Source organism: Cyanistes caeruleus, chromosome 11 (genome assembly GCF_971803275.1).
Source record: "Cyanistes caeruleus chromosome 11, bCyaCae1.hap1.1, whole genome shotgun sequence".
NCBI classification, from domain to species: domain Eukaryota; kingdom Metazoa; phylum Chordata; class Aves; order Passeriformes; family Paridae; genus Cyanistes; species Cyanistes caeruleus.
Genome location: NC_141711.1, coordinates 12,481,138 through 12,494,746, shown reverse-complemented (window position 1 = coordinate 12,494,746; position 13,609 = coordinate 12,481,138). Strand labels below are relative to the sequence as shown.

General features: G+C 41.7%; 1 protein-coding gene across 9 annotated transcripts in view; it reads right to left on the bottom strand.

Annotated features, from left to right (window-relative positions):
• The window catches only part of ARHGEF3 (Rho guanine nucleotide exchange factor 3), a 96,483-nt gene extending 83,503 nt beyond the window's left edge, over window positions 1-12,980 (bottom strand). For 2 of the 9 annotated variants that reach the window (XR_015275150.1, XM_086846810.1), the window contains exons 1-2: window positions 11,895-12,605; window positions 2,394-2,489 (exon numbers count right to left, since the gene is read on the bottom strand). Coding sequence is in view for 3 of the 9 variants with exons in the window: in XM_086846812.1 (XP_086702938.1) it covers window positions 2,394-2,489; window positions 12,771-12,805 (131 nt within the window). In the remaining 6 variants the exon portion in view is untranslated. Of the gene's footprint in view, window positions 1-2,393; window positions 2,490-9,831; window positions 9,942-11,894; window positions 12,606-12,770 lie in introns of those variants that run through there. The other 7 variants (XR_015275148.1, XR_015275149.1, XM_086846809.1 and 4 more) reach the window with 7 other exon arrangements.
• Window positions 12,981-13,609: the final 629 nt, after the last annotated feature.

Genomic DNA, 13,609 nt, shown 5'->3' with positions numbered 1-13,609 from the left:
CACATGAACTCTGCCAGGATACCCTGCAGTTATCAGACATTCACAGCAGTCACACTTCTGCTACTACGAGCATTCTTCTGCTGCTGTAATCTTGTTTATGTATGCTGGGAGGGAAAAAAGCAACAGAACCAAGTGAAGCTTTGCAAGTTTGAGATTTTAATTATTTTTTCATCTAGTAGGTGCACCAAATTATGCAGATGCAAAACAATGATGAATCATTATAGCAGACTTGGTAAATGGCTGTACAAGGTAACTGGGGCTCAGTCAATTACTTACTCTCCCCTCCATTTCTAGGGGGCCTTATGCAACATCAAAGCCTTTTACATGCAATGTAAGTGATGTTTAAATGCTAGATAAGCTCTTGTTCAGGGCTTTTCTCTGTGGATGCTTTTGACTCAATTGAATATATTACCCTGTCATTGTATACTTTTAACAATAGACATTTCTAATCTTCCTATGACTAACACCAGTGCTTATCAATAGTCACATTTTCATGAAAATAAACCCAGAACCATCAGAATGTAAATAAGTTCCAAGAATCAGACAATGAATAAACAGCAATAAATGAACAATGCAGTAAGGTGCTGCACCATTACACTTTATTAGACTGAGAAAAATTATGTTCATCACTTGTAGTAGTCACAAAACCCCAGAATAAAAAATAGAAACCTAACAGACATGCAACACACTGCTACTGATAAAGTCCTCCCTGGGCCTCCTTTTCTCCAGATTAAACAACCTCAATTGCTTCAGCTGCTCCTCAACAGACTTGTGCTCCAGCCCCTTCCCCAGGCACACTCCAGCACCTCAATGTCTTTTGTGTAGTGAGGGGCCCAAATCTGAACCCAGGATTTGAGCTGTGGCCTCAACAGTGCCCAGTGCAGGGGGACAATCACTGCCCTGGTCCTGCTGGCCACACACTGCTGATACAGCCGGGATGCCACTGGCCTTCTTGGCCACCTGGGCTCATAGTCAGCTGCTGTCAAGCAGCACCCCCTGATCTTTTCCTGCCAGGCAGCTTTCCAGCCACTCTGCCCCCAGTCTGGAGATGCAGGGGGTTGTGACCCAAAGGCAGGATCCACCTTTACCTTGTTGAACCTCACACCACTGGTCTTGGCCCATTGATCCACCCTATCCAGACCTCTCTGCAGAGCCCTTCTACCCTCCAGCAGATCAACACTCCCACCCAGCTTGGGGTGTCATTTGGTGTGCAAATTTACTGAGGATGCCCTCGATCCCCTCACCCAGAGCATTGATAAAGACATTAAACAGAACAGTCTCCACATCAATACCACAAGCAGGATACAAAACCAGCAAAGAACACCAAACAAAAAAAAAGTGCTTGTGTCAATTTCTCACCCCTCAGTAGATTTGTGAGTCAGGAGGGAAGCCCACAGTTCTTCCTCATCCTGCCCTTTCATCCAAAGATTTTGTTGAGAATGCTCCAGAAGAAATGTTTAAAAGAAACTACTTTCAGGTACTATGATGCTGTTAATTTAATATTACATAAAAATCAAAGCAAAAGAAAACAGATTTTGATTTCCTGACAAGCATGCAACATGAAACAGAACATTCATTTGCTAATATTCCTTTAATTTTTTAGTTTTTCAAAAGTACTTCTCAGACTACAAAAATGATGTAAGGTAGGTTTTTGTCCATATGGGTATCATGCTTCCTGCTATGAATTTACTGGCTGTTTGCCACATGATAAATAAATAATGTAAAAAACTCTAGCAAACAGCAGCAAGTGAAAACCAGCAGGCTCTCAATAAAAGGCTCTCATTAACCCAGGTGGAATAATCTCAAACCCTTTTCAACACCCTGTTCCCTTCATGGAAGCACAAACCACATGCTAAGAATTGCATGATCTGTGGCAATTTTCACCAAAAAATTGTTATGAAGTGTAAGCATTTGTCCACATCTATCATTTAACATTGAAACTGCTTTTTTCCTCCAGCACAGAGTAATTTTTTTTATTATTATTTCTACAGTTTTCAAAAGTTTCTACACAGTGGAAGCTTTTGACTTTGTAATGTCTCCCAGGGCAGGAATCTCAGTACTGAAGGTGTCCTGGTACCCGCATGGCCAAGCACCATAGCAGTATTGGGAGATTAAAACATTTGCCATATGTGAAAGATTCCCTGAGCACAACTGCTGCACGGCTGAAGTGAACAGGAGTTTTTCCATGGCCCATCCCCCATGACACCCTGTACCATGTCATCTGCTAAAAACTCAAAACCAAAATAAAAAATTTGCCTTTTTCCTTCTCTGTCATTAAATAGCGCAGATTTGATGCATCAGTTATAACAAATAATTATTGTACTTAATTTTCAAATTACATCTCCCATTATTGCTGTCTACTAACCTCTTAAAAAATTAGAAGTAAAGCTTACCAAATTTTTTCTTGTTCCATTCCTTCTTTGGCACACTGGTTTATTACAGCAGGGCTACTCATGGTAAGGGCTGAGCTTTCAGAATTCATTTTTTTTCTACAAAAGAACAACATCAAAAAAAAAAAAGCTATTTAAGTAAAGATTGTGGTTACTAATTAAGTAGAAAATGGAAACTTTAACTTTTAAAAACCAAATACAGTATGTTTTACTCATTTAAGTAAATGTCCGACATCAATGTGATTAATTGGATGAATACACTGAGAAGGATTTGGCAGTTTTATGGACTTGCTAGTTATGCCAAACCCAACACTGATTGTCTTCTGTTTACTTTTCTGAACAAATGCCAAGAGAGTTGATGTCAGCAAGCCTGTATCCAGGGCTGTGCATCATGGCAGTTCTGTTAATTCAGAGCAGCAGTCACAGCCAGCACTGCTGTGGAATGATCCACACACACACAACATGGGGGAGAAAATTTTAATTTCTAACATGTAAAGATTTACAGAAGCTTTTTGGCATATTTTAATAACTTAAGATCATACTTTGAGGATTTGGAGAAAATAACGATTCCTTCACGGCTGAAGGCCCTCTCTAAAGCAGCACAGACATATTCCAATTGCAATAGCAATTCCCAAGTTACACCACTTATGAAAGGTCTATATGGTCAAATAAGTTTCCAGTAAATGACTTGCAATGCAAGAACAAATGAAGACTCTACATAATGCAAATTAATTCCACCATGAAACAGTAATCATTTCTTAGTAATAGAATCCACAATGTTAACCTGAAACTTCTGAGTCCTACAGCTTCCCTACCCACTCCCACTTTCTTTTAAGGGGTGAAGGGGGGGTGCAGAGGGGGGGAGGAGAGGATATTTTTAGCTATCAGTCATCTTATTTGACTTGATTTGACACCTGGTTTGTATTATGATCAGCACAAGACCTAACTGATTAACAAAAATCAGGCTCAACTGTATATTAATTATTATCTACTAGTGTATAACCAGAAAACAGCCTGTGCTTGTCAAGACAATAATCCCTTACTTTTTTTCAAGTAGATACAAAGAACCATTAAAGAGCTGGTTTAACCTGTGTGAAACCTGGATAAAAATTTGACTTGACAGATTTCAGGGACAGCATGAAAAGCTGAGTACAGGGCACACATCCCATCACTGGCAGGTAGATAAGGCAAACCTACACAAACTAAATGCTCTAACGAGAATGCCTATCTTGGTTTCAAAAGTCTGCCCATGCAAGAGTGAATAAACAGCCCTGGCAAAGCCCTGTTTATCAGACAGAAGTCTCAGGACCAGCAACCAAACTTTGGTCCTTACTGACATTAATGTCTTGTTTTTGCCTGCCTCTTGCTGTGAACAGAGCCTGTGGCACTGACCCTTCAGAGCAAACAGAATGGATTTGCAAGAACAAGTCCTTAATCTTGCATTTTTTAAACATCCCTCATAATAGAGAGGGATATTTCTGGGCAGATTTGTTTCTTGAAATCTCGTTCAAAGGATCCAAAAAACCTATTCTACTAAAAACCACTAAACAAATCCACACAAAAAAAAACTTTTCATCCTAAAAGCAGCTCAGCAGCAAAACGTGTTGAAAACTAAATTATTACTTGCCTCTCTAGTCTATAATAGCACATGAAAAAAAGAGTTTTTCTTAAATATATGTTAAAGCAATATTGCAAGAGTCCCTATTTAACATCTTCTGTAAAGTTCCCCTTTTTGAGGAAGCAATTTCTTAACCTGGGGAAAGCTCAGATTCTTCAGTGATCACACAAGTTATGGCAACAAGAGTTTTACCTCCTCTTACAGTCACCTGTAAGAGTAAAATCAAAGGTCCAGGGCAGGGTTAGAAGCAGTCCATTAACTCTCAAAGTTGGAAGGTCAAAGATTCAGATTACAAAACCACAAGGTTGCCATTCCAGCAAAAAAGGTACAACTTCCTCTGTTTTCTTGTGAATTGGTAGTAGTACCAACAGTACAACTGTTCAATATATGACTAAAAAAAGAAAAGAAAAAAAAAGCTGTTTTCAGGACTCTCCTCCTCACCCTTGGAAATATCCAAGCCAACACTCCATACATATATCTCTGCACTGAGATTTCCACACTAAAACTAGAGCAAGAGCAGAGGCCAGAAGTGATAAAAGTTACTGTGTTATTCCTTTTCTATGAGCAATTGATGATAAAAGTTGACATAGATCTAACAGAAAATAAATTAAATATGGCATTAACCTAATTTATGTTCTGAGATGCTCTGCAAAAGAAAACCATGTAAAGTAACACAGAAAGGAATACATTTTGTCCAACTCCTCACCTCCCTCACATTTCCAGCCTAATATCTGAGAACAACAGCAATACGCTGTGCACCTTGAGTGACTTTTGTCTGTATCAGCCTGTATCAGCTGTCCACATCAGCTTCTTTCAAATATCACTGCATGGTTACTGTCTGTGGAGATGGGGGGCACTGTCAGGTTTGGGGGCCACATCAGGATTGCCATCCAGCAGCTCTCCCCAGCCACACTTCGGAGGTTGGACAGCAGTGAATCAGACAAGCTTTAAGGACACACTTTTGTCACACTATTCCTCTCAACAGGTCTACACAGGTCCTTGTTCACTCTCTACCAGGAGCAACAGGCAATTAAACAGCTGATCCTCACAATACTGACAAGTTTTATGGCCTTGTCAAAATATCAAAAGTTTTTTCATTTCCAAATGGCAAACAGAAAATTGGTATCTGTCAACACTTTACAAAGCCAGGGATACCAAGTATTACTACTACTTCTCCTACTTGAAACTCATTTCAGAGAAAAACACTCTGGCTGTAGATTCTCTCCTTACTCATGAGCCACAAAGTTCCCTAAAGACCCTTTCTTAACAAAAAATATTTTTTTAGTAAAAAAAAGTAAAAATATGTAAATATATACAAGGGGAATATATTTTTTCAATCATTAGGAATATTTTATGTACTTATTTCCAGTGAACACATACTGCTTCAGTAGGTCTAAAATAAAACTGAATTTTTTTTTGTGGAAATAAAATTGTAGGGCTTATACTCTAAAAAATATTGTTCATATTCAAAGTGAGACACACAAAATGAAAGCTAAAACTAGCAAAGGAAAAATTTTTGTATGTTTAAAAAAATGTATATATGCACACAATCTGAATACTACCACTATCCTCAGAAATCAGCCTCCAGTAACAACCTCTTAGAAAATGAAATGCAACTCAAGAAGCACAAGAACAACGTTTAGAAAAAAAAGAAATGCTGTTCACAGGTGCCTCTTTCTGTATCACCCTGCAACTCTTGTTTGGACTTGAACTTTATGGCATAGTCAAGGTTCATGATGAAACTTGGAGGAGGAAAATAAATCTATCATCTTCCCTCTTAATAACTTGAAGCCAGATGTTAAGACAAGTCAATGAATATTATTTTAAGAGACTGCTCAGAGGCATTCTGTTCCTCAGCCTCTGCACATTGAACCTTGCCTGTTCCAGATAAGGGACATGCTCTTGAAGTAGGTGCTGTCCTGGAGATCGTGCTGTGCTGTAATAGCAGGAAGTGGGCAAAACACAGCTGCAGAACAAAAACACAGGAAAACAATGCCAGAGAGTTTATTTATAGCAACTAAGTTTATCACTACTCTCTCTGTCTTACTGAGGAAACCTGAAGAAAAATCCTCGGTGGTTTTGATGAGACATGTGAAATTCAGAATTCTTAGTCTTCTGTGACCAAGTATAGGTTGCTTAACGCTAGAGTCCCCAGAGGGAAACAAATCCTAAAATTCTCTTATATTATCTCTTCTGTGTTTCCATTAAAAATATTAACTCTGTTTATCTGAAGCCTTATCAGTCCATCTGCCTTAGAGTAGATTCTTTCACCATATAATGGCAGAGAAAAACCTAGCAGTGGTAAGCCACTAGCTCAAATACTGACAAGTGTGTTATATTTAAGCATATTTTATTAATTTGTATTTAATTTTGGGAGTTCTGCAATTGCCCTTACGTGGACAAAAAGCAGGGGGAAAGGCTCTAGTACAGCACAGCACTCAAGCCCCTGAACACCTGCACAGCACTGCAGGATTGCTTGAACAGAAAAATATTAGACAGTTCAAGAGAAGTCACAACACCCCACAGGCTCAAACCTGACTTATATCTGGAAGAATAGGGTAAGTATTAATCAATCGTATGAAAACTGATTCCCTACACAAAGCACATTTTCGCCTCTGCCTTTTTTTTCTCCTCCCCTTGTGTTAAGAGTAGATACACTTTGATCCCCAGGCTAAAAATATTTTTTGCCTGTCCCTCCACACCCTATTTGTATCTCTAGACAAGATATTCGCAGTAGCCATAGTTAAAAAATAACATATCATTCAACAGCTGATCACTACAGTTAAAGCAAAAATAATTAATATCTTCTGATGAAACATGTTCCCACAGTTCCTCACCCTCACTAAAATGCTTTGCATTGTTGAAATAGTATCATGTTATACTTAGCTGATAGGAAAACTGCGACAAAAAAAAATCTTTTCTGAACTCTAAGAACCCTCAATGCAGAAACTATTATCCTTTTTAATGAAATAGAACGCAGTAGCATCACTATGTAATGGGTGATAATGTGCATCTACTACAAGGAAAAAGATGTTGCTCACCATCATTCTCTGAAGCAAATGTCTTTATGCTCACAAAGCCTGAAGAGACGATTACAAGTTAGCAGTAACTAATAGTTAGTAGAAACATCTCTCAAGAAATCATTCCCATTTCCTCACTTAACTCCCTGAAATCTGCTACTTCTAGTTAATGAACACATTTAGCCTTTCACTGCATTCTGAAAGGCCAAACCCACACCCAAAGTCAGCAAACACAACTATCTTCCATCTCCACAGCACTCAGCTCCCAACCAGCTGCCGCCTTAGGCAAACATTTTGTTAAAGGGAACATTTAAACTTTAAACCAAACTTCACTATTTAACTGCATAACAACAAATTCTAAAAACAACCCTTTCTTCAAATTGTTTTTCTAAGACTCTAAGATATGGCCTTTGCAAAGCATTTTTATGCTACTACAGCACACTTCAGTGAAACTAGGTGAAAACTCAAGAAGTTCTTGAAAAATACTTCAAAGTAACAGTACGAGAATTCCACTTTGTATGATTGCTTCAATCCAAGTCATCCATGCAGCATACCATAAACTTGGTTTCACACACACCATTGCTTATTTCAAGTTTTGATCTCAATGAAAGCATGTGGCATATTATTACTAACCCTCTTGGAGTCTTTAAAAATGCACCTGTTGCTCTAAAGAATAATGTTTTAGAGGACCTTTTCAAATACCAATTTTTGAGAGTTTTTATTCCTGTTCTGAAGGCATCCTATTAAAAATATATGTCCTCTGTCCTCTTCAGAAGTGCACTTAAATTTTATATAGTTGCTTTACAGAAGCATATATACAAAGATATTTGGAAGCAACAATTCAGAGAACCACAGATGCTGCACATTTTGGTAAATCTGTCAGAACTCTTCAAGGTGACAGAGAAGCAGCTTGAAAGTAATGCAATGATCCTGCTTCACAGCAAGTGTTGAGTTTGGCTTCCCCTCTCATAGACACACAGTTGCTATAGACAGCAACACAGTCCATCCAGCATACAGAAAAGACAATACTTAGTTTTGAGATAGCATGAATGTTGTACTTAGTCTCAGCACAAAGTACACTAAAAGGTAAAACACAACTATTAAATAAATAAATAGATAGATAAAAATTCATTCCAGGCTGAATCCAGAGCACTGACATGAAAGAGTGCTCCATGCTCGAGAAATACAGCCCAATATGAGACAACACTGTCAATAGACCCAGTCCTTTGGTGAACTGAGATTTAGCTCTTTTCCCTAAAAAATACCAAAATAAATGGAAGGCAAACAATTACATTGCAATCCATCTAACGTCAGGGTCAGGGAAAGCCCCTGGAGAACTTTCCCAGCATCAAAGAGAGGACAGGGTTACATCTCAGACAGCTTTCAGAACCATTTAAATACATTCATATGGTAAGACAGCAACATCAGGGACACCACAGGCAGGCACATGCACACGTTTTATTCCCAAAATATAAACACTGATTTTCCTAAGCAGGTTATTGCTCAGGAAAGAACAAGAAAGAATTGAGAATGCCAGTTTAGTCTGTCTTGCACATCAGCATATTATAGAATATTGCCATGAATAGAGAAGCAAGAACTCATCCACACTCTCCAATCTGCAGTTATCAGGAGCTGCCAGTGGTTTCAAGACAAACTTGAGCACTGCAGAGCACAATATGGAATGTTGGTGAGTTTGTTGTCACTTTTAGGCATGGTAGTTAATTACCTTATCAATAAAGGAAAAAAAAAAATGCTTCAGTACTCTTGTACATTAAAACATGTAACAAAACCTCTCATTTGATTACGACAAAATTTAACATTATGAAACACTTGTAAAAACTTCAACAAAGCATTTAAAAGAGAAGGTTTAAAATGCAGAAGACAAAATCAAATATACTGTTAAGGCAGAATACAGGGAACACTAAGTACTATACTCTATTCAACACACACAGATATCAAGAATTTTTTTGTCACTGATGTTGAAATTGCAGATGTCATCCTGAGACAAATCTGTTTCTCTCTGGACCAAAAGATCTAGATGTTCCTATTTCAAGTCTCTGGCTTCAGCACCAGACAGCAAACAAAACAACCTATCCCTTCTATCAGCATGCAGGATTTCTCCAGCACTGCCCATTTCTCTACCCTTTACCCCTCTCCAAGTTTTTATTTCCTTTCAGCAAAGCAAGCAAACAAAACACATCAGTATAATAATGCAGCTTCCACTGGAGACTTAATGCTAGCCTTTGGTCAGTTTAACATGCAAAAGGTTATCTGACTTTTATCATAAACTATGATTTCAAATGCAAATACAAGTACTTTTAAGCTAAACTTATTGTACTGTGTTTTGCAGTTGACACTACACAGGAAAACAATGTTGAGAGGTCCTTTCCAAAGAATATGAGTATTTATGTTCTCAATTTAGTGACTCATACAACCTGCAATTTGAGATTTTACTTAACTCTATCCTCCTCAAACTTCTGTACTTGAAAGCAAGCACTAAGTTTCTATTCAAAAGTTGTGACAATAAACCAGAAAGGTTTCTTTTCTAGCTTTTTTAAAAATCTAGATTTTATCTAGAGGATAACTATTTCCAGAAATATCTTTTTGCTGTTTCTGTAAAGAATTTTAATAGGGCTATACAAAGCTAAGTCAAATTAAGGAACAGTATGGGGCACCATTCTAGTTACATTTCTGATGGCATATAAAATTATTTAACACAAAAAGCCAAAACCCCCTTTCATTGCCAAGAACATAAAGCTTCTGCTTCTTGTCCAGTTTAACAATATTTTGGAGGGAATTGTACATTTTACTGCTGGCCATGGCTTCCAGCACTGCCCTCAGTAGTGGTCTGGGTAAGACACATGCTACTGCGAATGACCTCCTCCAGCCACGGCAGCAGCCTCCACTCAGGCTATTGATCAGCACGTGATTAGGAGCTAAATGAATGTACACACACCCTTGTGTTTAGGTATTAACAGCCCGATCCTTTCCACAGGAACGCTTTCAGCTGATTCCGGGCTGTGCCGAGCACCTGCGAGTTAATCATTGCCCACACTTCGGTACCACATCCTGCACGTTTTACCCCGGCTGGCACTAGAGGGGAGAAGAATCCGTGTGTTTGCACATCCCGTGTCACACTTGGGCCTGGAGACCACCACAGGCACACGCTAAAGAACCATTTCCTTCGCAGCAGTTACTTTATAGCTGTTTTAGTCTAAAGCAAAGCAGGAGGTCAGTGTTAATAACACATTAATGGAGCACATTTACCAAGTCCTTTATTTTCCCATTTTTTTAGCTACTACATTACAGTAATTTTACATAGTCCTAAAGACTTATGCAAGACCTCAGCCATTTGTTAATTCCAGATTTCATATGACCCGAAGAACTGGAATCCACAGCACATCCCCACGAGTTGAGAGGTACCACTTTGGTAATAAAGCCAAGACACTTGAATAGGCTAGTGAGTTAAACAAAACAGTCTTCCACAAACATATCATTTGCCAGTTTCTCTCCATGTTTCACAGGAAGAAAATGGCAACAAATTATTTCTCCAAACGCAGCTCTCACTCACACTGAATTTAAGTTGTCTTCAATAAAATACAGCACCTACACACACACTCCAAAAGGATTCCAAATGCATTCATTGCAGCATTTGTAGCAGCAGGCAGATGCTCACAAAAAAAAAAAAAAACAAAACCAAAAGACCGAACCAACACCCAGAAAAATCCTTTCATCAAAGGAGATTGTTCAAAAATCTAAACCACTGCAAACATACAAATAAAACTCCAGGATAAACAATATTTAAGAGGCCAGGTTATTTTTTCTTTAACACTTTAAGCAGAAGATTTAAGATAGGAAAAAAGAAACACCCAGGAGCTTTTTAACACAGCAAAAACTCCTATGAGTTCATATGAGTCAATATGAAGGTATTACACACAAACCCCTGAGCAGAAGCAGGTATAGAAGCAGGTATCACCCATTTCAATTCATGAGCAGCAAAACCAAACAGTTTTGTTTAAGGCCATGTGCTCTTACTGGCCACTTGCTGGAAGCAACTCCACATAATACACCTCCAAATTATGTGCACATATGACTCCCACAACTTGGAATCATGCCAGAACAACTGTCTACACAAAAACAGTCCTGAGAAGAAGTGAGCTATTCAAAACAGAGCGGAGGTCTGTGAGAATGTGCAGGGAATGATACTGAGTGTTACAGTGTCCTCATGGGTCACGAGGCCTTGTCACACTGCTAACCCATACACACCGCTCCGACCGGAAAGTGAATAGGAGCTCTGTTCAAAACAATATGACATTTTATTTACTGAAACTGGCTAACAAATATTTACTGAGAACAGGTATCATATCATACATATGAAAAACTCAAACAGAAAGACTGAATCCACTAAATGACAGGAGATAAACTCGTGCGTTCCCTTACTTCATCTGCTCCAGGGCACCTCTGTTCCACACACTCTACTACCTACATTCTGCAAGCACTATTATTCTGCAGTAGATACTTAGCTCCATTTGTTTCCAAAACCCATGGGTTCTCCTATTCTGAACTCAAATTCTGTACAGCTACAACATCTATCTCATAACTTATTACACTCAGCAGACCTCTATATATATTACAGAACTAATCATGCAACCAAAGTAATTCCATGGCAAGTGCTTCAGGATGAGGGAATTTCCTCTGCCCTTTAACTGTGAAAGTGTACTAAAGGATAACATTTAACTAGAAATTGCGTTAATAAATGTAGGCATGCATGGAAAAGGTATACAAGAACGTTTATACAGTTACAAGATTTAAGAACTATATAAAAACTAAATTAAAAAAATAAAATTACGAAAAAAGAAAAATTACCAGAGTTGAATTTCTTGCACGAACGTAAATGGTTCCGTAGTAAATCACGGCTCCTGGCCGCTGCCGAGCACTTACTGAGATACTGAGATGAGCAGTAGCGCACTGACCCGCAGCGGGCACCGCGCGTTCACCTGCGTTCGCCCTTCCACCACAGCCCACCGCGGGCTGCGGAGCCTCGCTTCACAAGTGTCACTCGTTACGCTCCCTGTTTGGTTTTTTCCACTTTCCTTTCGGCACGAGCCTCTCCCACCTCCTCCCCCGAGGCGGGGGCCGTGCGGCGGAGGGAAGGGCCGAGAGCCGGCTCCGGGCCCAGCCAAGGCAAACAGCAGCGGGGGCACAGCCGGTCCGTGACAGCCACACGGGGCTCAAAGCAAGCGGCCGGCTCCGGCCACCGCGGCCCTTCCCTCGAAACCGGCGCTCGCGTAAGATTTGCCATCAAACAAACAGTGAAAGTTCTTCAAAAGCAAAAACCAATAAAGGCACCCGAGAGTGAGCGGGTCGAGCGCCCGCCGGCCCCGGAGCCGCCCCCTCAGGGCCCCTCACGGGGCACGAGCGGAGCCCGCGCGTCCCGCACCGAGCTGGGCAGCGCGGAGCTGCGGCCTCCCCTGCACGGGGCATCGCGGAGCGGGGCGAGGAGCTGGAGCAGGACGAGCCCCGTTCCACCCAGCAGGAGGTAGCAGGAGTCCCCTCCCGACCCGCCGTGGCACCGCCGCTACCGCTCCGTGCCGCGTCCCGTAAAACGCGGCGGGACCCCCGGAGCGCCCTCCGCCACTGCCGCCTCCGGCCGCCCCAGAAGAGTGGAGCCCGTCCAGCTCTGCTGGGCTGTGTCCACCTGCCCAGCCCGGCCGGAGCCCAGCCCCGCGGGCCAGCACTCACCTTGCACCGTCCTGCTCCTGCTCCGCTCCGGGCATGCGGCTGGAGCTGCCGTCCTGGCCCGGCAGCAGCGAGAAAGGGCTGCGGAGGGTGGCTCGGGGAGCCGGCGGCAGCGGGCGGGACGCGGTCCCGGGGCTCCGCGGGACTGTCACGGCAGGCGGAGGGAGGGGATGTGTCTCCGTGTGTGTATTCGCCTCGCCCCGCCGCCCGCCCCTCTCCGCCGGCCCCGCCCGGCTCTCCGCCCTTCCCGCTCCGGCTCCGCTCCCGGCTCCAAGCTGCTCCGCGGTTGTGTGTCCCGTCCTTCCCTTCCGCTCCGGGTCCCTTCTACACGGCTCATCCCGGCGAGGGGCGGCCGCTCGGGCCCTCAGCGGCTGCTGCCGCAGCTCCGACCTGTCCCTGCCTCTGCTGGGGCTCCGGCTCCCCCCGTCCCTAGCCCCCCGCCCGGGGAAGGTGAAGGAAACCAAGGTGGGGTCGGAACAGCTGAGGAGGCAGACCGGCCATAGAAAGGCAAAGGACATCACCCCACGCTAGAAGTCTCAAACGAGATGAACAGCAAGCGACCAGGAGTAGGTCCCATCGGGTTAAAAACTTGGGGAAAATAGCGACAAATAACGTACAGATGGTAACAGGCATGTGTGTTTTGGACAAAAGAGTAGTATGGAAAAACATTCAGAAGCCCTATTGACCTACTGGACTTACTGGAAAAATATAGGAACGTGAAGACAGAGGTAGACAATGAGCACTTTAGATGAGGGACTCTTTCTAGTCTGTGTTTGTACTGTGACTGGCAAAGATCATCCTATTTTCTGTGACTGAAGTCAGTATAATAATAATAAATACTA